Source organism: Felis catus, chromosome C1 (assembly GCF_018350175.1).
Source record: "Felis catus isolate Fca126 chromosome C1, F.catus_Fca126_mat1.0, whole genome shotgun sequence".
NCBI lineage: Eukaryota > Metazoa > Chordata > Mammalia > Carnivora > Felidae > Felis > Felis catus.
In genome coordinates, this window is record NC_058375.1 from 62110085 (window position 1) to 62133211 (window position 23127).

At 37.8% G+C, this 23127-nt stretch overlaps 2 protein-coding genes across 6 annotated transcripts in view; one reads left to right on the plus strand and one right to left on the minus strand.

Annotated features, from left to right (window-relative positions):
- Positions 1-23127, plus strand: part of LOC101085560 (serine/threonine-protein kinase TNNI3K) — a 285312-nt gene that overhangs the window by 200488 nt on the left and 61697 nt on the right. For all 5 annotated transcript variants that reach the window (XM_045036011.1, XM_045036012.1, XM_045036010.1 and 2 more), the window contains one exon: positions 1096-1205. In XM_045036011.1, coding sequence (XP_044891946.1) covers positions 1096-1205 — 110 coding nt within the window. The remainder of the gene's footprint in view (positions 1-1095; positions 1206-23127) is intronic.
- Positions 5967-21150, minus strand: LRRC53 (leucine rich repeat containing 53). The gene is made up of 4 exons (XM_045036016.1): positions 20830-21150; positions 17671-18486; positions 11925-12440; positions 5967-8744 (listed from the first exon to the last, which is right to left on the minus strand). Exons 1-4 carry the CDS (start codon positions 20918-20920, stop codon positions 6445-6447), a joined length of 3723 nt encoding a protein of 1240 aa, XP_044891951.1. The 5' UTR covers positions 20921-21150; the 3' UTR covers positions 5967-6444.

Here is a 23127-nt window from a genome sequence, read left to right on the forward strand (position 1 = left end):
ATCACAATCTAGAAGATAGGAAACAGCTTTGTCCTGGAACTTTAACCTCCTAATCGTACAGAGAAGTTTTTCTGAAGAATAAAAAGAGCTTCATGTGTTGTGTACAAAGTATTTTCAATGTGAAGTGGCTGAAGAGAGCATAGAATCTGGAACAAGAGGCTACACCAACTACTAATTATATTTAATTTTTTCACAAATTAAAAACTAATTACATACACACACAGAGTAATACCTACTTTGCATGAGTGTTAGGAGGTTTAAAAGAGCTTTGTATGTATCTTCCATGATGCCTAATACAAAACATGTTCAATAAAAGTAGCTGTGAACTTGCTTTCCAAGGGAGTATAGAAATCACTGGTTGCAGAATCGAAAAATAGGCAACAGCCAGGCATCAAGAGTGAAGTCCCAAGAATTACGACACCATAACGGGGAGTTTAAGATGAGCAATATTTAGAAATCCAAGCAGGCAGGTAACACTAGGGAATTCAGTCAATGAGTGGTATTAGCTAAAATGATGGATTAGCTAAAAGTTTAAAAACTAGTAACTACTTTATAAATATTAAATATTAAAATCCCAACATTCTTATAAGCACTAATTGTATTTAAACAAAAACTCATCTGTTTTGCCCAAGTGATACAAGTGCTTTCAGAACTGCAAAGTTCAGTGGCACCCCATGACTTGCTGTGTATAGTATAAGCCCTTTATTCTAGGACTTATGACATTGTACTGTCTAATCTGCCTTTCAGTCTTTACTTCCCATAACATCACATACATACACACCCTATACTTCAGACACACACACAAAACTACTTGATGTTTGTGTGTTGTTTTGTATGTGTCTTTGATCTTTTGTAAATTCCCTCTGCTCACAATTTGTTGAATGAACAACTGAATGAATGGAAAATTATAAAGATAATCTTATAGTATCAAATTATCCAACATTTTCTTTAAGCATTAAAAAAAACAGCATGGAGCTCTCTTTGATTCTCTGCTAATGTTGCACAGATTGATTTTTGATGACTTTTTGTTGTCTGTTCATGTTTCTTAAAATAAATACGTGAATTTCAAAATTGACATGATCATTTGGTTTGCAGCGGCTGCCGCAGCAGACATGGCTTACCACCATATCAGACCTCCCATTGGCTATTCCATTCCCAAGCCCATATCATCTCTGCTGATGCGAGGGTGGAATGCATGTCCTGAAGTGAGTAATTTTTATTTCCTCTTAGAAAATGTGTTATGGTCAAAATCTGTCACAAATAGTGTAACTCCAAAGTCTACTTTCAGTGTGTATTTTAAGACTGTCAAGGCAGGAAGACTGATTTGCCTTCTGCTCTTTAGTCTCTAATTGCCTCAAGAAGTCTGAGTATCTCATATTTCTTTGCTGCTGCTCTCTGATTTTGAAATGTTTCTCACAACTGATTAGCAAAAGAGAGACCGGGGTATGACAGATGACTCACAGTCTCATCTCAGCTGCAATTTTATTAACTATGCTTGAGCCACAGTTAGTCATTTTCTGAAGAAAGAAGTTTGGCACAAGATGGATTTGTGTTGGCTTTTCACCATGAGGCAGGCCTTCAGGCAAAGGCCCCATGACAAGTGGTCTTTAGTAGCACTGGCTCAAGCAGGAGACAGGAGACCTAGCCCTAGTCCTTCTCTAACTCTCTGAGTGGTTGTGAAAAAGTGGTTAAGAGCACAGATGGAGGGATCAATGTTATGGAAGGAATAAGTAAAGTAGAATATGTAAACAGTGAAAAAAAATTAAATGTGATCATAGATCTAAGATCGTTGAGGGAAACACACATATAATCCCAGAATGAAATCGCAGACCACTTGTCTACAGGAAAGGGTTCTTCTTATCTATGCCAGACATTTCAATGCCTACTTTGTTCTCAGAGAATGACAAAGGAGGAGATTCCACAACTTTCTCCTGATAACACAGTGTCTAAAATTTCCCTGCCCGCATATATTGTTGTCTATTGATATCCTTGTGTTTTGACGTCTGCCACATTGATTCTCCTGCTCTGAGTAGAGAGAACCAGTTCACATTCTTCATGCTGTAGGTTCTTATACATAAAAGCCCAATGGCCCTTATTTGTCCAGTCCAAACCACTCTAGTTATTGTGCTTTTCTTATATGACCTTGTTTCTCATCCTTTGTCTCTCTTCAACAAGGGAGCAGATAAAGTGTAACTATTGTTTTCTCAGAAAGCACCTCACCAAAGGAGAAATAGAGTAAGCCCCAGTCCAGATATTGGAAGGAGAAAGCATAGTTCCCCACTTCTATTTTCTATAGGCAAAACCCACACGAAATCATTACCCAATCCCACAAGTGTACACAGAGACTCTTAAGGAGAAAAATAAAGATTATTATGGCATGTGATTTGAATTATCTCAAAAGAAAAAAAAAAAGAACTCTTCTTCTAAGCATTCAATCTGGCAGATTATGTATTTATTTGTGTAGAACCTTCTTTCACTACCAGAAAGCAGGGACTAGCAGGGACTAGTTTGTTTGCTTGTTCTGTTTGCTGCTGTAACCCCAGAACCTAGAACCATACCTAGTAGATGGTCAAAAATATTTGTTGAGTAAATGAATATCACTATTGCTTGTCAATGACTCCAATCCACTCATCTGAATTTCAGTGTCCAAAAATTGTCTTGAAAATTACATGACTTAAAATGTTTGAGAAAAGGCTTTGTTGTTTTGTTTTGTTTTGTTTTGTTTTGTTTTGTTTTGTTTTCAATATGAACCTTAGGCATATTTTCTAGGAATAAGTATGTCAAAGAGATAATGCAGAATTTCTTTCTCTCTTTGGTGTGTGAGTTGTTCCAAAGTATAACATAAAAAAAAAAAAAATCACAAGAGTCCCTTAGGCTTCTATTAACTGACTCTTCATGATTATGATTATAAATAAGAAACCTATAGAAGTTTTCATTTGGAGATAAAAGCAAGTTATTAGCAACTTCTAAAAGCATTTGGGCGGGGGGTAGATGGATATCACAAGTAACAGGTGAGGAAATGAGAAAGAGAACCTGAATAAAGCCAAAGGAGGGTACATATAAGGTTAAAAAAAAAAAAATACTAAGAGGCCAAAATCAAGTGCTTACTGGAAAAGTTTTATTGCTAAGCAGCAAAGCCTACCAGCCCAGGGCCTGGACTCCAGGAATGAAGTTCAGGGTGAAGGATGGGGAGAAAGCACAGTAGGAAGCAAAGTATCTGACTAGCTGGCTATCTCTGGGCTGGACAGTCAGGTTGGGCCCTGGCTTAACCATGGTACCCATCTCATTAAGAAGTTAACTGCCTCTGGATGTGACACACCTGAATCATCTTGGCATTATGCAATAAGGTCTTCATGTGAGTAGGCTGAGTAGTGAGGAAAAGGGAAACAATGAGCTGGTTTTCTTTCTTTCCCTCAACAATTATTTATTGAGTCTCTACTATATACTGCCCCAGGAACAAGTTCTGGGGACTCAGTGAAGATGCACTCTCCATGGAGCCTAAGGGCCAGTACCCAAATGGAGATTAATTGAATAAACACATTAATGATTTTATAGTTACAAGGCAGAGCAAGGAAAACAAGATTAGATGAGAATGCATACTACAGAAATTGGCAAGTGAGGGACAAGGAGTTAGTGTAGGTCAGGAAAGGCTTCCTGGAAGAAGTGTCACTAGACCTGAGATCACAAGCATAAATAGGAGTTTGCTGAATGAAGGGGGTTGGTGAGAGAGAAAAACAGTCCAAGCAAAGAGACCACGTACAAACTCATTGAGAGAAAGGACACAAGGGAGAGACTTATTAGTTATGGAAACATGAAGCCACTGAGGGATTAAATCTCTACACCATCATTTGAAACAAGTTCACCTTTAGATCTGAGAACTAACGCCATGCTCTCCTGGCCATTACTTTCTAGGTTATCTAGTTTACCACTCATTCTTTCCTTCTTGTTTGTCTTTGCCTCACTCCTTAAATTGAAAGCACATTATTATTTCCTATGTGTGGGAAATGGAAAATGTTGTTTGGAAAATAGTGAAAGGTGGAGGAAAAGTCCTGTTAGGTCAGATTTTGGAAAGCTTTGGAAACCAGAATAGGGAATTTGGATATGAAATTCGAGGCAATTATGTTTTTTTGTCTCTAAAGCAGTGCAGAGATATGATAAAAGCAATTTTTTTTAGAAAATCCATCTGAATTTGGTATGAAAGTTTAACTTAAAAGAATTATATGTAGTCTAGTGAGACAGGCACTGAATTATCTTCTAGTGTGCATTGGGATAGCTGAGCATTGTTTCTTAATATGTAAGCTCCCTATTACCTGCTCCAGTTTACCTGGGAATATTTCTTAAAATGAAGGTTCTGGGGCCCTATTCTAAATCTACTGAATCAAAATGTCTGGGATGGAGTCTAGGACTTGTCATTTTAGCAGGCACCTCAGGCGGTTTGTGCCCAGTAAAGGCAGAGAATTAGAGGGCTGAAACAGGAGCAAAAGACAGGGATGTCAGAGCTTCCAGCTGGGCTGCTAGCTGCATTAATCCAGTTGATTACAACACAAAGACTATAATGGTTACCATGGGGATTCAGGAACAAGGGTAAATTTGAGAACTACTTCAAAGGAAACAAAACATCCTAAGGAAGTGAAAGACTGGATTTAGGAAATGAAGAAGAGGAAAGAGCCCTGGAGAACTGTCAATGGCTGCCTTCTGAGAATCAGCTAGTGACCAGAGTACTGGTTCTTTAGGCCCTTAGGTGTCAGGGATATTGTTGACAATGAGAGAAGAACAAAGCCAACAGCTCTGCAGCAAGGTGAAGTTGCTTTAAAAAAAAAGCATAGAAAAAGGAAAAAAAGAAAGATAGCTACCAAGAGATAAAAACAAAAACAAAAACAACTAACCTGGTCTACAAAACTTAGGGAACTGTCAATTAGAAAAAAGTTATTGCGCAAGAAGTTGGCATAGCTGCTCTTCTCACCTTAAAGGCGCTTAACCAAATGAAGTAGGATCAGGGTAGGCAGACAGATGGCATAGGAGCTAAGCTCAAGCAGAGAGGCTGAACAAAAATAGAGGGGAGAGGAGTTGGAGTTAAAAGCAAGGAAATTTTAAACCCAGAGAGAAAACAGAAGAGAAGGAATAAGGTTAGGGACTTTCAAAATAAGAAAGTTACATCATTTGCTGGCAATTCTGAATAGGAGAAAAAATAGGAGATAGGTGGGTCATCTAAGAGTATTTACATTATTCTAGTAGTCCTTTAAGCTTAACCATTTGCCAAATATAGACATAAAAATAGTGATATATAAAGATATATTAAGAAATATATAAATACATAAAATATATAAAGATATAAAAATATATTATATATAGATAGGAGCAGAGAAAGTACAACCTTTTTCCCCCCACTAGGAAATATAAAATAGGGTAATATTGTGTACCATGAAGGTATGCTTTGAATGTTTTACTGGGATATCAAAAATAAAATGGTTTCAGTATACCTCTATCTTTCCAATAACTCTGGCTTTGAATGAGAGAGGCTTATTCTACTATTACTTTTAAATCTAATATTTATAAGAACATTTAATTTCTGTGCACAAGGAGTACTCACACCAAAAAATTGTGACATGCTAAACTCAAGAGATCAAACCTTGAAAGCTTATACACTAATGGGTTATTTAGTTTTCAAAATCTTAATAATAATTGGCAATAAAGCTTGTTAAAATTCCTTTTGTTCAGGATCCATTGTGTTGATCTTGAAGCCCCATTTGTTCTTCTAAAATGATTGAAGCTGAGATCCCCACCTAGTGGATTTAGAGGATTTTACAGGTTTTACAGAACAAGCCTACTACCCCTGGAAATCCTTAATTTTTTTCTCTTATTGAAATAACAGGTTTTAAAAACTCTACTTAAGATCTAGGATAATTGTCAACAGAACAGTTGCAAATGGTTGAAATATACCAATATGCATATCAGCTAGACTACAGTTAACAAACAAAGCTCAATTTTTATTTTCATACCATAATTAGGAAAACAGATCAGGCACAAATATGAATATATAATCATCTGTGTAGAAAGCAATATTGTAATACCACTAATTGAGATGTGTACAGTAATTTCCATAAAATAAACATCAAGTGTAAACTGTTCAAGTACTTTTTTCTTATTTAATCTTTCATTTGCTTAAGGCTTTTTTTTTTAATGTTTGTTTTCTTTTCCAGGACTAGACAAAACTTTTCTTTCCCATTTTTCTGTTCCTTAGAGAAGCAAACTCAATTAATTGTGTCAAACATATCTTGTGGCTCTATCTTTGATATTTGCATTATATTCAGTCATACTTTTATTTCATTGATAACAATGAGGTACTGAGGATTTTTTCCTCCAAAATAATGCATTGGAAATGTATGCAAAGGCTAGGGGGTGTTTGTGTGTCCTTTTGAAGAAAGCTAACGTAGAAAATGATTATTAGTTGAGTTCTGCCTCTAAAGGTGATGTATTAACATAATCAGCAGATGGTGGATACAGTGTAGGTTTTGAAGCAGAGTTTTCAGCTTCAGTTATTCTTCTAGGAATTAGAGGCACCTTAGTTTTTGTCTCAAAACTAACGTCTTTTAACTCTGATAAGGAGGAAAGCACCTCATGTATCTCCACTCTTACTGTACCTTCTTCATGTGTGTTGTTATCTTTATCTGGTTGAATAGTTTGAATGGCTCCCAAATCTTGCATATTAGTGTTAATTTCACTACAAGAAGGTCTATTTTCAGTTTCAGGGGAACACGTGATACTCAAATCCTTAGCCGTAATAGTAGCCTCAACAGAACTTGAATCATACAACATGTGTTTTTCACTTTTTCCATTTCCCCAAGTTTGCTGCATTTCTTTTCTGCTGCCTTTTAAGGTCATCTGTGAAGTCCTAACTAATGTACTAGAATTTGCCTCACTTTCATCAAGCATTTTCTTCTCTTCTTTTTCTAATATTTTTATCTGTAGTGCTTCAGTGCCATCATCTCTAGGTAATGCATTTGTGCTGTCAATTTCTTTTTTGCCACTATTGGTTAGATTCCAAATGGCTTGAGTACTGAGAGAAGTACTGATATCTTTGGGAGTCTCTGTTCTATTTTGGTAGGGAATAGAATTTGTCTTCATCATTGTTAGGTCACCCTTGGCTTGTGTCTCAGAGGGAATGAGAGAGGAATCATAAGTTTCTGTTTGAAAAAGTTTTTTTCCTACATCATTTCCCTCATTCGTAATACAACTTTCCACAATTTGATGTGATAGTTTTGGTTTTGTCATTAACGTTTTTTCTTCATTTCTAAGTTGTTTATGACTTGAGTGTTGCTCTACATGTTTTAAAGTTTGATTTTGATCTAAAGTATGTTCCTTATAGGTGTCAGTCTTGTGGACACCTACAAGTTGTGTTTGATTCCCCAGGGACAAAGAAAGCTGATTTGGCTCAGTGGTCTTTGGTTTGTCCTGCTCCATGTGCTGGGTGGGCTCTGTTGCCTCTTGGTCAGTTGTCTCCCTGGTACTGATGGGTGGTAAAACCTCACTTCCTGTACTTTCCCAGGTAGCTGGTAAGTACCCAGGAACATCCAATGCAAGGGGAGTTGCACCTTCCATTTGCTCAGTTGAGAACTGAGAGCTTGAATGCCTGTGTTCAGCTTTGATGGATGTGGGCTGAGGCAATGTTGACAGGCTGCTAGCAAGAATGAAGCCAGTAGGGTGACAGTTGACTTCTGTAGAGCTCTGGTTGACTAGAGGTAAGTCATTAGTACTGAGCAGAGGAGTCTTTTTAGTGTTTTTTTTGTAATGTGGGGTCTGCTTTGGAGCATGTTTGAGAGGCACACTCTTTGAAATGAGTCTAACATAGTTGTTACTCTCTTGCTGTTGGGAAAATTCTGCAGAGGACACAAGGTTTATACTGGCTTCTTTCTGAGAAGCTTTAGATAATTTATTCGGTGGTAACAATATGTGTTTCCATTTCCTTGGGAGTTCTGGCAAGGATTTTTCTGGATGGACTTTGACTTTTCTAAAAGGGTGTAAATTTAATTTTATCCTTGAAGTTTGTTTTTTAATTTTCCCTTTGAGGTCAGTTTGACTGGTTCTCTTCTTTTTCAGAATCTGTGGATCAGTAAGCCATTTTCCTCCCTTGTTTCCCTCCTGAAGATTGACACATTTTTTAAGATCCAAGTTGGTCAGGTGGCTACTTTGACTTTTCTGCTGTTTCCAATGGGTTGATGTTTTAGATACTAAATCAGGATTACAGAAGCTAACCCTCTTTGGGGAATATGTTTTCTTGATTTTTGTTGACAACCTTGATAACTCCATGTTGTCCTCACTCATAAGGAATTTTTCTATTGCACTGTTAATTTGGAATTGCTCTTTCTTAGCCTTTGAATGTTCTTTACGATTTGGCTTCTTTTCTTTCACATAATCTTGAAATTGATCACAGGGTACATATTTACAGATAAGAGAATTTTTCGGCTGAAAATACCTAGGCCTGCTCTGTTTTAACAGTCCACAAGGATCATCATATTTTGATCTATGTTTTTGTAAGACCTTTTGTACACAATGTTCCTCAGGCTCACAAGGCTTGGATGATGAGCCTGTAATAAAATGTCTCTGCCTGTGAGGTTGTAAGCCATTGTCTTTTTTTTCTATTGGAGGCTGCCATGATTCATTTGTTAAATGCTTTTCAAGACTTTCTCTTGCCAAGGCTGAACCGGATGTTGCATATCTTCTACTAAATGTGTCACTGTTGATATCTGCTGAACAATAAATGCAGAAATTTAGCACTGAGCAGAGTTTTATTACCCCAACCAAACAGATGCTTAGAAACCTTATGAAAGGTGCAAAAATGATTCCTCTGATTATGGCAATTCTTGAATATTTCCTGATTTTTAACCAAACTCACAAAAGACTTTGGGTAGTTTAGTGTGTTTACAAGGCTACTCTTTATGGCCACATTTTAATCAGTTGCAATGCTGACCTAAAAGTTGCAGAATTAGAAATTAAAACATTCATAGTTGTATGTTTTTACATTAGTTGTTGGTTATGTCAGCTTTAAAAATGAATAATAGCTAAACTCTTTTCACATGGCCAGCATAATTTTTTTCTGCATTAATTTCCCAGTTGGAACTAAATATTAGGAAGAACATGATACTGTATTGAGTAATGTTCAGATTTCAAAGATAGAATAACCTCAGCAACAACAACAAAATAGTTATGATACTATTGGCTACAAAGCAGAGACCATATCTGCCTTATTTCCCATCACATAATATGGTATTAATTAAGGGGTGTCTGGGAGGCTCAGTTGGGTAAGCATCTGACTCTTCATTTTGGCTCAGCTCATGATCTCATGGTCCATGAGATTGAGCCTTGAGTCAGGCTCTGTGCTGACAGCAAGGAGGTTGGTTGGGATTCTGTCTCTCCCTCTCTCTCTGCCCCTCTCCCATGCACATGTACACAGGTGTGCTCTTCCTCTCTCAAAAATAAACTTTTAGGGGCGCCTGGGTGGCGCAGTCGGTTAAGCGTCCGACTTCAGCCAGGTCACGATCTCACAGTCCGTGAGTTCGAGCCCCATGTCAGGCTCTGGGCTGATGGCTCAGAGCCTAGAGCCTGTTTCCGATTCTGTGTCTCCCTCTCTCTCTGCCCCTCCCCCGTTCATGCTCTGTCTCTCTCTGTCCCAAAAATAAATAAACGTTGAAAAAAAAATTAAAAAAAAAATAAATAAAAAAAATAAACTTTTAAAAAATATATAGTATTAATTAAATATTTGTTAAATGAATGAGTATTTTGGAATATGGCCTTATCTTTATTGCAGAAATCTCTGTGAGTTTTAAATTGTACATGTTAGCATAATATTAATGATACATGTTAAATAATATTAATGACAAAAGTAATAGAAATATTTACCATTAATTAAGCATCTACTAAGAGCCAGGCATTGTGCTAAGTATTATACCTTCATTATCTCATTTAATATTCACAGAAGATGTGATCCACTGGACAAGTCCTATCATCCTATCACTTTTAAGGTGAAGAAATAAGCCTAAAGAGGTGAAACATTTCCCCTCATCACATGTCCACTAATGATATGGGCAGAACTTGACCCAAGTCTGTCTGACACCAAACCCTATTCTCTTAACCCAATGCATATTAGACTTAAAATTACATCTTATAAGCGTACTGTCTCTTGTCTTCTGAAATTGTTTTACCAAGAGGAAGAAAGAAGTATTTCTGTTCAGCAATAGAAAGGAAGAGGTGAACTAAGCTTCACATTAGCATCTAACTTGAAGATTTGCCTTCAATTTTCTGTGTGACCTTGGAGAAGCTATTTACTCAATGGGTATCAAGAGACAAGACTTAGATGAGAATTATATGTGGGTGTAAAATTATTCTAGGGAAAGAATTTTAGTCTTTATCAGATTCTAAGAGAGTTCTGTGACTCAAAGATAAATATTAGGAACTTTTGTACTACATAGTCTCTAAAGTCTCCCTTACTCCTGAAATACTATGGTTCTGTGTCCCCAAGTTTGAAGACATAATCAGAGTGACATTGCCTCTTACTGACTTCTTTTGTGGTCTTGGTTGTTTTTTCCTCAAATACCTGTCTTCTCTATCTCCATCTGCCTGGTAGGCAGCAGAATTTCAAGTCTTTCTTAAAAGTAAATATATTGATTTGACAAACAAATGTGTTCTCTGTGTGAAACAAGGGACTGGGTTTAAATGGTTAAGAGACAGCATTCCCTTCAGTATAAGAGTTTCCCATAGAAAAGTTAAGGCATTGGACAAAGCTAACCATCTGTCTAAGGTGTGACTCTGTTGAAAGGGTAAGTACTTATTTCTTTATAAAATAAAGCCAATCTGATCTGGTTTCTATGGCAGATGTTTTGTTGTTGGGATTTTGTTTTTGTTTTTGTTTTTTTTGCTTTTTTCCCCCCCTTGGCTATTCCTCTCTTGAATCAAACAATCAGTCCCCAGAAACTAGTAAGAACTGGAGTCTGGGGAATACAATGGAATAAATTCACATCCTGCCTTATGCCACATCTGAGACAGCATACGGGTTCATTCTTTTCCAATTGTCCCCAAATCCATCCTTAGGGCCATATCCTCATGGTACGAATTTCTTGGTGCAGCACCTCTGCCATTCATATTTGAGAGAAAGCCCTGCTTGTTGTAAACCAATTCACATAAATGACAGGAACCTCTTTACAGAGAAACTGTCAAAGTTTCACTGCTGATCCTGAAAGCATTACCTTACTATTCAGGAAGGAAAAGGAAGACATTTAATTCATTGCCTCCACCTAAATATTGACATTGCCCATGTACGGTGGGTAGATGTCATGGCCAGATTCACTTGGCTCCCAACATGGGACGATGAATTAAGTCCTGACTTTCCCTGGACTGGGAAGTTATCATCCCTGACAGCTCAGCAAGCAAAGTGTGTGTCTTGACATCATTCCTGAAATGAATCACTAGCATTAGAAGGCTCATTCTTCTAACATGTCATGCTCTGAGAAGGTTGCTTACTGCAGAATTGGCATTAGAGCTCGAAGGATGTTGGAATAGAAGCCAATACTCAGCCTCTCATAAATCTTAACAGTATATTGCTATTTAAAAGGCTTCTTTTCTTAAAAAAATAAATAAATAAAAATAAAAACCAAAACACTGTTAGGCATTGGATCAGAAAATTCACTTTCCAAAAGGCACAATATATACTTACTCTCAGCTCCTGGGCGGGGGGTGGGGGGTCCTCATCTACACGTCACCCCCAATCCACACCCACACCACACCCAGAGGGGGCCAGTATGTTTATAAGAAGGATAGACTGGTGCTACACAATGATTTTTATGGCATTCTTCTATTGAGAAAATTAAAGGAGATTACCTCTTTCAGAGAAATTTAAACAGAGTGGGATTTTCTAAAACAAGACAACTCACCTATTGTTCTTGTTACATGCTGTGGCAGACTTTGAGGTTGGACTTCCCCCAACTCGTGATTCCTTAGCTTTTTAACTCTCTTTGGACAGTATCTTGTAAGTAAGCTGGCTTCATTAAAAGCTGCCACATTCCCAGGAGGCTGTGAACATCCTGACTGCAGCAATCTGCCACCAAAGCAGAAGAAAGTGCTGTCTGCCCCATGGTCTTTCCCTTTCAGGTTTCTAAATGATCTGTCAAGGGCTGTGGACTCAGAGGCCAGTGCTGCTTGATGGCTGTTTTCCTGTAAAAGCGGCATTTCCTTTCTGGACCCCACAATGGACATGACCTTTATCTCGTTTTCCTGAGTTAAGTGGCAGTTACAGTATCCCTTAGTGTGGTAATTTCTTGCCTCATGAGCACACAGGGATTCATCGAAGGTTCTGCAACAAAGGTTTTCTGATGTGTGTTCATTTGCTTTGCCTTGTTGGAGTTTCCAGTTAAATACAACTAAACCTAGGCAAGTGAGACCAACAGCTCCTGTGACAAATAGAGAGACCATTAAAAGATAACATCATAGGAAGAAACGTATAAATCACCAAATGTGAAATCCACAAATATCAAGGTTAATGGTTTAAAGGGCATCAGAATAGGTGGGCAGTCTATCACCATGTAGAAAAATGTCAGTCCAGACAGAGGCTGTTTATTCAACATTGTTCTGTTTGTTAATTTGGATCTTTTTTTTGTCTCTATTAAAAATTTTAAGAAAAAAGTGTCATCTGGAATATCTTTGGTAGGAAAAAAAGGGTTTTTTTCATGGACTGAGATTCATCCAAGATAAAATAATTCTTGCATTAAAGTTCTTTTTCTGCCTATAGGAAACCAAATTTTCTATTTCTTAATCCCATAGTGAATAAAAATAGACTATATTTAGTACGTACCTGGAAATTCCCATAGAACATAACCTCCTCCTATTGCCATATTTTCATCAGCCCTAAAGATTCACCCACACCTCTGTAAAAGTCATTGGCTTCCTATTAGCATAAAGACCAAACTCTTGGCATCCAAGATTCCCTGCAATCTGGCCATAACCTCCCTCCCTTCTCTACTTTTTCATTTTTCGTTATTAAAACACTGTGTTTCAAACTCTTCATTAGTCTTAAAGTACTTCTGAGCCTTTGTGCACACCCTTAGTGATGCCTGCAATACTTTCTCCTATCTGCTTATTTGAAATTTATTTATCTTTTAAAAACTGAATCAATACCTCAAAATTTCTTGATATGTTTGCTGTTTTTTCCATCTTGTAAAGATCATTCCCTTCTATGAACTCCCACAATAAAATGACTGACGTCTAATCTCAGACTGTCTGGTACTGTTCTTTCATGTTCTTTGTATGTGTAGCTTATTCTCTGAATAAGTTTATTCTCTAAATAATATAGTTTATTCTCTGAATAAAATTATAAAGGGCAGTGTTTCTCAAACTCACGTGCAGAGTCTAACCTGTTTAGACATCCCTGTTTCCCATCTTGACAAACGGCATGCTCAACCACCTAGATGTTCAAACCAAAGTCTCTGAGTTATACCCAACTCCCTCTCTGTCACAGTGATTTCCTTTTTTTCTCAGCACTTATAACAGTATAAAATTATTGGGTTCACTTGCTTGCTTGTTCACTGTCTGTCTCTCCCCTGCCCGCCCCCACCCCCCCCCGCGCCGCTAGAATTAATCACTGTGAGGAAATGGACCTTTTCAGTCTTGTTCACTCTGTATCTCCAGTACCCTTAACTCTAGCACAGGCACTCCAGAAATGTTTATTGAATATTCTTAAATAAACAGAAGGGATTCTGTTTATGAGTTCTAATAATGAAATGCACTGAGTGGTCTAATGTTACAAATGATGATTGGGAAGACATGGCATCACTATCAACTGAGCTAGGAGCTCTGTCTTCTAAGTCTAGCTCTGACCATAAATTGCCGTGTGACCTCAGGCAAGTCATTTCCCCTAGAGAACACAGTTTCCTGACACTGGAAATGAGAACAGTGAAAGAGATGATGTCAGCATTTTAGACTTTTCAATTGACTGCACCATGCCTGGTTCCCTCCACTGCAGGCAACTTTAATGAAAATATGATGTTATTTTTTGAACTTGAAAGAAAATGGGAAGTGTCAGGCATGGTCGCTTCCTTGTTCTGTTAAGGATGAAGATTCCAAAGAGAACAGCAGCCGCTGATACAAAACTTCAACCTTTGGGTAGTTTACTAGATCTTGAAGTCTTATAAGCCTCATTTTAATTTAGTTGACAACAGTATATTCTTAGTGCTGTCACAGTTTGAAATAATTTAATATCTATTGAAGACTCAACATTTTTTAAAAGTAGTAGCAAAATATAGACCAGAATGTTTTTATTGCCAGATCCTAGAGCTAGGGTTATTCCAAACAATGGTTTAAGCTTTAAAATATTAAAAACATATGAAAATACGAAAATTTTGGAAACACTCTATATCTCTTACATGGGGTAAGAAAACTCAGGATTCAAAGCTTTGTTCTGACACTTCCCTTGGGCAAGTTTTCTTTAAAAAAAAAAGAAAGAGAAAGAAAGAAAGAAAGAAAGAAAGAAAGAAAGAAAGAAAGAAAGAAAGAAAGAAAGAAAGAGAAAGAGGGTATTTATTTATTTATTTTGAGAAAGAGGAAAGAGCAAAAGGGGCAGAGAGAGGGATACAGACAGAATCCCAAGCAGGCTCCACGCTGTCAGCACAGAGCCCGATGCAGGGCTGGAACTCATGAGCCATGAGATCATGACCTGAGGGGAAACTAAGAGTCAGATGCTAAACCAATTGAGCCATCCAGGCACCCTCCCTTGGGCAAGTTTTCTAACCTCTCTGAGCCTTATTTTTCCACCTCTGTCAAACAGGGATGATTACTACCACTCAGAAATTAAGTGAGGTAATATATGTGACATATTTAATGCAGTGCTTTGATTAAAGTAAGGTTCAGTGAATTATCATCATGATTCATGGTTATGATTGTTGCTTCTATTGTTTAGGTTTGATATTGCCCTATTAGGTCCTAGAACACTTAATGGTTGGGGGAGGGGAGAAGGATTAAAAAGTCCAAAAAGTAAAATCATTAAGAGAATACTTTGTATGGCTGGTGCAGTTACTAAACCAAATAATAAAGGAAATAAAGACCTAAAATTTTTTAAACACATGCATCAGCCATTGAAATGAGAGTAGGCATAATCTGATTATAGGGTAAATTTCTCCTCTAATTGTGTCTAAATGGCAAGGAACCACTCACTCTCCTGCTGTTGATGCTAGAAGTATGTCTGTATCACATTACCACTCAGGTATGGTCACTTTCTATTAGTGCAGGGAGCAGAAAGCAGCAAATGAAGCTTGTAGGCAGCCTGAACGTGCTATTAAGGAGATGGTTGAATTTTCATTGCCATGGGCATTGTTGCTATTTTTAAGAGGTTGTTCTAACAATCTTTCTGAGTTGGAAAAACAACAATAACAACAAAAAACAAATTTAATAAGTTCTCATTGGAAATGTTAGAGCTTCATGAAATCTTTCTCTTTTCACCCACCAATTCAGAGTAGGAAGTGTTAAGATGTTAGCGTTTGATGCCAAATAATCACTTAATAGTTTTAAATTCACTGAATATGATTATATTCCCTGGAATTGTAATGATTTACTGTAGCCAAAGAAGGAAAGGGAAATCAGAGGTCAAATTATAGTTCTAAGTCTTTTACCCCATAATCTACAGGTATAGATTATTGACTACACTTTTACTTCAAAAGGAGTAGAGTCTTAATAGAATAAATTGTACAAAATCAGAGTTTTTTAAAAGACAAACACCTTCTCAAAACAGCATCTGTAACAATTACTCAGTGAAAGATGCATTATGATACTTTCACACTTTAAAACTTAACATGTGTGTGTTCATAACTATACGAATTTACCCATGCTTCCTATTATAAGCTTCCTATTATTTTGACAAAATTTGAATCTTCCAGAATTTATGTCTATCTCTACACTAACATAAGTTGTTAGTAAAATCTTTTCCGAAAATAGATAAAAATACCTAGAAGATACTGAAAATCTCTATTGTAATATTTCCAAAATGATGCCCTACAAAATACTAATGTAGTGAAATCCTCCGTGAAAAAAGAGTTAATGGTTAAATGAATTTGAGAAGTGCTCCACATTGTATGAACTTTGGGGTTCATAATGCTTATTAGAAAATGAAAGGCAATGAGGAAAACACTGCAGTAAAGAAGCCGGTTTCACTTTGTTTAGTCCAGCATTACCCAAATCTATTTGAGCCCCACAACATTTTGCATCTGTGTATGTTCTTATCGAAAGAAGTATTAATTATTCCCTAGAACTAGTCTTTGAACTCTAGCATTCTCGGACATTTAGGGTAAAACTCCCTGCCCTATTACTTTTGTCTTTTATGGTAAATTATTTCTTAACACTTATAATTACTGACATGGTTACACAGTTTTTAAAACAATTTATCTTTCTGAGAGGATTAAATTCACTTCCAAGTGAGTTTGATTATTGCCGATGGTAGTTCATTGTTTAGACCTGACTCTGGTTTCCATCTATTCTGATTAAAAGTGTAACTCTCAGGAAGAGTTGAAAATATGATGTTCAGATTTCACTGGAAACCTACTATAGAATAATTATATATAGCACATATTCAAAACCTTCATTTCAGTCCTGGATGTAATTTGCCCAGCCTCTGGTCTTCTAGCTTTGAGGAACCACCTCCACCCCACCCCACCCTACCCACCACTCCTCGCCATGGTTACCTACAAGTGCTAAGGATTTCACCACGAACTACAAGCATAGGGGGAAAATACACATTCCAGGTAGATGACTCAAGAAATTTCATGTGTATTTGATCTTTGACTAATGACACTAAGTACCACTTTATATCATTCATCCAGTGAAAGGTAACAATAGCTGATGCATAGTTAAAGAAATGCTTAAACTACCACAGCAAAATAATAGAGTTGAAAATTATCTTCTACTTAGTCAATCTGGGGAGGTATGCGCCAAGTTTAGGAATGAGTTAGACAAACAGAAATCTTGTAAGAATTCAGAACCCCCAAATAGGAGGAAATCAAGGCAGAGAGAGGCTAAATAACATGCCCAAGGTCACATAGCAAGTAAGAGGGGAGCCAGGATTCAATCTTGGGCAATCTAATTGCAGAGCTCGTGTACTTAATCATTGTGCTGTACAACCATTATAGAGCAGGATTGCATGTGATTGTCCTAATAGCACGTCCTCGTGCACGTGGTTAAGCTCACCAATTCTTACTATCCCATGGGGAGGCATACACATGTATGTGAGTGCCTTGAGGAAAGAGACCACGTCTCATCACTTTTTAATCCCCATTCCTAGCATTTTAATGAATGTACCAGTAGTTCATGGCAGATGGATGATGGATGAAATATAGATACTATTCCCACACTAGACAAGATAACTGAAGTCTAAATAGCAAGGTAATAGACTCAGGATTACAGGGGTAGTTATACCAAGACCTAGCCCTTGAATTCTGGTCCAAGCCCCTTTCTTCTGTTAGCTTCTCTGCAACAGGAAATTCTAACAACCTGTGCCAAGTTAATCACTATCCTCCCACATTCAGTGACAACCTCTCTCTTCCAAAGCCCTGGAAAATTTCCCCAATTGCCCAGGATTGGCATCATTCAGTGTATTTTAAGAATATGGAGAAGAGTTGGACACATTTCTCCGTGGCATACCTGCAAAGCCAAGGACAGTCAGCAGGGCCACATCCTGCCCTGGGAGGAGGGAACTTCTGTCCTTTAGAACCAGAGTCAAGTTGGAAACCTTGGAATCACAGTTGGTCTCAGACAGCTTTAGCACACTCTTTGCAATGGCCACCGCTGTGTCAGACGGCTGACAATTTAGGTCCTTGGCATTCCTGAGCATGTGAGCAGAAGACTTAACGTAGTTTCTTAAAAACCGGGCAAGAGGGTAGAGATCACAAGAGCAGCTCCACTGGTTCTTATCTAAACTCAGAAGGATCAACTGCTTCAATGGAGTGAAAACATCTGGCATGTGGGCCAACCTATTTCGAGAAAGGTCCACTTCCTGTAGTTGAGGCAAGGGCTGGAAGGCATCTTTCCCAATGTAGGAAATAAAATTGTTAGATAAATCCAGATGCCTGAGACTGTGGAGCTTTGTGCCTCCAAAAGAACTGTCTGTCAGATTAGTGATCTGATTCCCATCCAGTTGGAGCCGGGTCAGGCCCTTGGTGTTTCGGAACCAGGACCCTTGCAGGGTGCGGAGAGCGTTATTGCTAAGCACCAGAACCTGCAGACTGAGAAGCCTGCTGAAGGTGTGATCAGTAAGCGAAGAGCTGGATATGCGGTTGTGCTCCAGCAACAATGTCTGCAACTTTGAGAGGCCATGCAGGGCATCTTCCCGAACATCCTCGATGCCATTTCTGCTCAAGGAGAGCAAGGCAAGATTAAACAAGAGAGACAAGTTTGTGCTGTCTATAGTGGAGAGGTATCCATCAGTGATGATTAAAACCCTCGTGGTCACAGGGGCTGCTGTGGGGAAGAAAAGCACACACCAGAAACAAGGCACACACAAGTGAGAGGAGAGTACAGTGGAGAGCTGAGACAATCGATGCCCTCTGAGCAATCTTATCACCTGGGTAAGAACAATAAACAACATGAAAATAATTCTCTGATTTCTCAGTTTAAAGGGAAGCTGGCTCTTTATCAGAATGATGGATTTTTATATTCTTTGTTTCTATGACATGTTTATTTGAGAAACATAAACCCATCTGTTCCTTTCCATGTCAAAGTTAATTCACTGTTTAGAATTATCACCACTGATTTTTTTTTGAAGGTGGCTTTATAGGCTTCTCCTCTGTGAGGCTGTGCAGTGACCTGCTCCAGCCCTGTTGGCCCCAAGCAGATTCCCCCAAGAGCCATGCCTGGGTCTGAGCTTCCTAACCCATTTCCCACCATCAGTGTATATTGATGCTGTGAAAGCAGTCACCTTTTCTTTCAAACTTAAAGGTATAGATTGGATGGGAGGAGTGAAAAGGAGGGTTGGTTTCTGCTTTTTAGCTCCAGGTTAAAAGTTGGCAACTTGGTAAGGATCCATATTCTCTCCGGATGACCTAAGGATCTGTCAGTGGGGTTCTCATTATAGTCTGGGCCATCTTGGCCTCCTCCCTAATATCTGTTCCCTCCAATGAAGTATATCATGTGATGGCAGGTGGTACTCAAGGCTTCCGACTGTTAAATCCCTTCACCATAATCACCTCAGAGCCATCACTGCTCTGTCATTAGAAATCAAAGCATTTTAACTCAATAAAGATGTATTATAATCAGGAGTTATTGTAACACATCTTTATCATGCTAAAATTGTTTTGACTGCAAATGACAGTGTCATAAAGATGGAAGAGACCATTGTCCCTGGGAGGTCTACAGGTGATATTTGAACAATCAACCATGGGGGAAGCAAATCACAATTCCCTTATGGAATTCAGACTTGCACTGCTGAAACAAAGAGATAAAAAAATGTAAAAAAAAAAAAACAAAGAATTTTCACAGTGCCTTCTCTTGGAAGAATTGTTCCCATCTCTACAGCACCAGCAAGCTTAAGTCATGGTGTTTTTTTTTTTTTCTTTATAGTATTATCACTGATTATTTGAATTCTATTAATTCTGGCCAGTTTAGCATTTTGTTTCTCTCAATATTGTTTTTGATATGGGTTGAGGGAGTTTCATTTTTATGGATCCCCAGTTCTCTAGGGATTTATTGAGTCTGAGGGAGCAGGCTATTGATTCTGTCAATTACTTCTTGTCTAGGACTAGACAGACGCTCCACCCACAGGTCATCCATTTACTGCTCTGTGTTTATGAAATTTAACTTCACAAATGTGACGTACTGTAAATGAGAAGGAAGATAGAGAGGTGCGACAAGGTAGATGAGGAATATTTGTTTCTTACCGACATCAGCTATCTCCGATGGGGTGCTGGGGCGGGGGGAAGGAGTGAAGTCAGGAAATCTATTTGAGAGGGTAGGATTTTAGTGTTTAAGTGTTTTTGATACTAATTGGAAACCGTGTACAACAAACTACCCTTGAAACTGTCTCTCTCCTGTCAGGGATGACGATAACTTCTATCTCTTAATTCTCATAGAGTCATAGGATTTTCAAAATGAAAAAAAAAATCAGCTTCATTTGCTCCATCTTAACTCGGACTTGTTTCTGAAATTTTTCCATTGGAAGAACTTATAGCTTGTTTATCTCGTCTTGGATATCGGAATGTAAATCACATTCTCCTCAAATTTGTTAATAAGGTGTCTTATTAAATTGTTGACTTAAGCAAGCAATATGTAATGAATACAGGCAGTGTATCTTGTTAGCATTTCTACAGCTCATTTACCACCAATAAAAAAAGACTAGACTTTCAAAATTAGATGCACTTTGATAATAATCTGTTTTGCTGGTACATCACTTAATCTTACTAATGTTGAGCAATTGTAGTTCAGGTTTCTGATTCATTGATATTTTTTTCCAGCCAGCGGTAGGGTTCACATATGCACAAAGTGTGGACAAAAATATAATTAAAGTGGCTTGCTTTTTTTTTCTTTTCTTAGAAAAAAGTATGTAGCTGCATGAAATGGTAGTATTCTTTTGTAATAGCAGAATATTTCAGTTACCTCTGCAGGTCTTAACATAGCTTTGGTTGAGACCACCAGGAATTGGAAAAATAAAATAATAGTATCAGTCTTCAGTCACTGTGAAAAGCTTGCTCTTTAAAAATTTACCTCTTTCAGGCTGGGCCCAGAGAGCGCTCAGTGTAATGAAAGCCATGGCAACGGATTTGCCAGATACACTTAACACTTTCTTTTAAGAGTTATTGGTTTTATTACCTACTATATAGGTGAGCTGGTGACAGAGGGTCACATCTTTGGCGCACACCACACATGACGCAGGGCAGGCCGCCACCACCTGCAGCATCATGGCGAAGAGTATGAGCCATCCACCTGAAAGGAGAGAGCAGGCACATCATGATGTTGGTATTTATTATCCGTGCTTTCAGTATAGTCAGCTCAGGAGCCATTTGGGTGATTTTTGCTATTTAATGAGCACCTTGGGTTCTCACAAGATGCCAGATAAATAGCTAGAATTCTTAATTTGTGTATAATTTAAACCAAACTTTTAAAGCATTTGGCCATAAATTTAGAGACCTCATATCCACGGCACACACATTAGTACAGATTACTTAAGAATTAAATTACTTCGTAATTTTTTTTTTTTGCTTATACATTATCTTATTTAATTCTTTTAACTCTGCAACTCAATTTGAGGCTGAAAACCTGAAGTTCAGAATGGTTAATCAACTATCTAAAGTCGCATAGCCCTTCAGTATTTAACCTCACCATCTTTTAACTCTCTGTTAAGTGTTCTTTCTAGTGTGCAGAAGTTAATCTCAGGCACTGAATCTTACATAAGTACAAGCAAATTATTCTGTACAGATTTAGATGCCATACTTAGAAAGGGAGTCTGGAGGAGCATTAAGATCACAAGCTCTACCTAGCTTTGAATTCAGTTCTGCTCTTTACTGACGATAGTATCTTAGGTAAATTACTTCTTTTTTCTTTTATGCCTTTTCATGTTTGAAATAGAAATAATAACAAATGTTTACATTATAGAGCATATTGTAAAAATTCAATAGAATGCCCTATTTAATAAATGTTAAATTCTACCATTATTTTTATGCTCTTTCAGCCCTCCAATGAAATGTTAACATAATTTGGATATAATATTCCCCACAGCCTATTTATTTATAATGTATTATCTGACTGATTTGGGGAGGGGGAGAATATGAAACACATTTTATAATAAAAAACTCTCTATATGATAACATAGTTTTTGAATTAAATAAAATGTAAATAAAACATAAAATTATTAATTCTGTCATTCGTTCAACAATATATATTGAATGCCTTCTGTAGTCTGGACACTGCTAACATCAGTGGGAATAATGTAGTGACAACAGTAAATCCCTGCCCTCATGGGGCAGACATTCCATAAGAGATATAAACGACAAATAAAGAAATATGAAAATGGGTATTAAGTCATCTGGTAATAAGAGCTATGAAATAAATCAAGCGAAAAAGGGAGCAGTTAGCACTGGCTTGGGGGTTCTAAATATGGTGAACAAGGGAAAACTCTGATAAAGTAGCGTTTGAACAAAGACCTGGAGGAGGTGAAGGCACTGGTCAGTTCTGGTAGAGAGAATAGAGAGAATACTGAAAGCAAAAATCAATGGGAGCCCGGTGTGCTTGGCCTGAAGAGGTCAGCGTGACCAAGAACACAGTAGGAAGGGAAGGGAAGGTCAGGCAGTCTAAGGGCAGGCTATGTGTGCCTTACAGATGAATGTAAGGGTTTAGGTTTGTATCCAGATCAGATGAGTGTAATTGGAGTCTTTTATGAGTGATATTACTTGATCTGTAGTACATTTTTATTTTTTTTTTCCAACGTTTATTTATTTTTGGGACAGAGAGAGACAGAGCATGAACGGGGGAGGGGCAGAGAGCGAGGGAGACACAGAATCGGAAACAGGCTCCAGGCTCTGAGCCATCAGCCCAGAGCCTGATGCGGGGCTCGAACTCCCAGACCGAGAGATCGTGACCTGGCTGAAGTCGGACGCTTAACCGACTGTGCCACCCAGGCGCCCCTGTAGTACATTTTTAAATGATTATTTTGGCTACTGTGTTGGTTACTCTAGCTTTGTAATATAGTTTGAAATCAGGCAGCATGAGGCCTCTAGCTTTGTCCTTTTTCAAGATTGTGTTGGCTATTTGGAGTGTTTTGTGGTTTCATACAAATTTTAGGATCATTTGTTCCATTTTCATGGAAATACGCCTTTGGAATTTTGGTAAGGATTGCACTGAATCCATAGATTGCTTTAGGTAGTATGGACATGTTAACAGTATGAATTTGTCCAATCCATGAGCACAGAATATCTTTCCATTTATTTGTGTATTTTTCAATCTCTTTCATCAACATCTTATAGTTTTCAGTGTACAGATCTTTCACCTCCTTAGTCAAATTTATTCCTAAGGGTCTTATTCTTTTCAACATAAGTAAAAATGGTTTTGTTTTCTTAATTTCGCTTTCTGACAGTCCATCACTAGTGTATAGAAATGTAACAGACTTTTGTA

Coding starts and splice junctions, on each gene's coding strand:
- LRRC53 (XM_045036016.1), bottom strand. CDS start 20,920: ATGATGCTGCAGGTGGTGGCGGCCTGCCCTGCGTCATGTGTGGTGTGC. Junction 18,487..20,829: donor CCAGCTCACCTATATAGTAG/GTAATAAAACCA, acceptor TCTTCCCCACAG/CAGCCCCTGTGACCACGAGG. Junction 8,745..11,924: donor GCATGTAACAAGAACAATAG/GTGAGTTGTCTT, acceptor ATTGTTCAGCAG/ATATCAACAGTGACACATTT.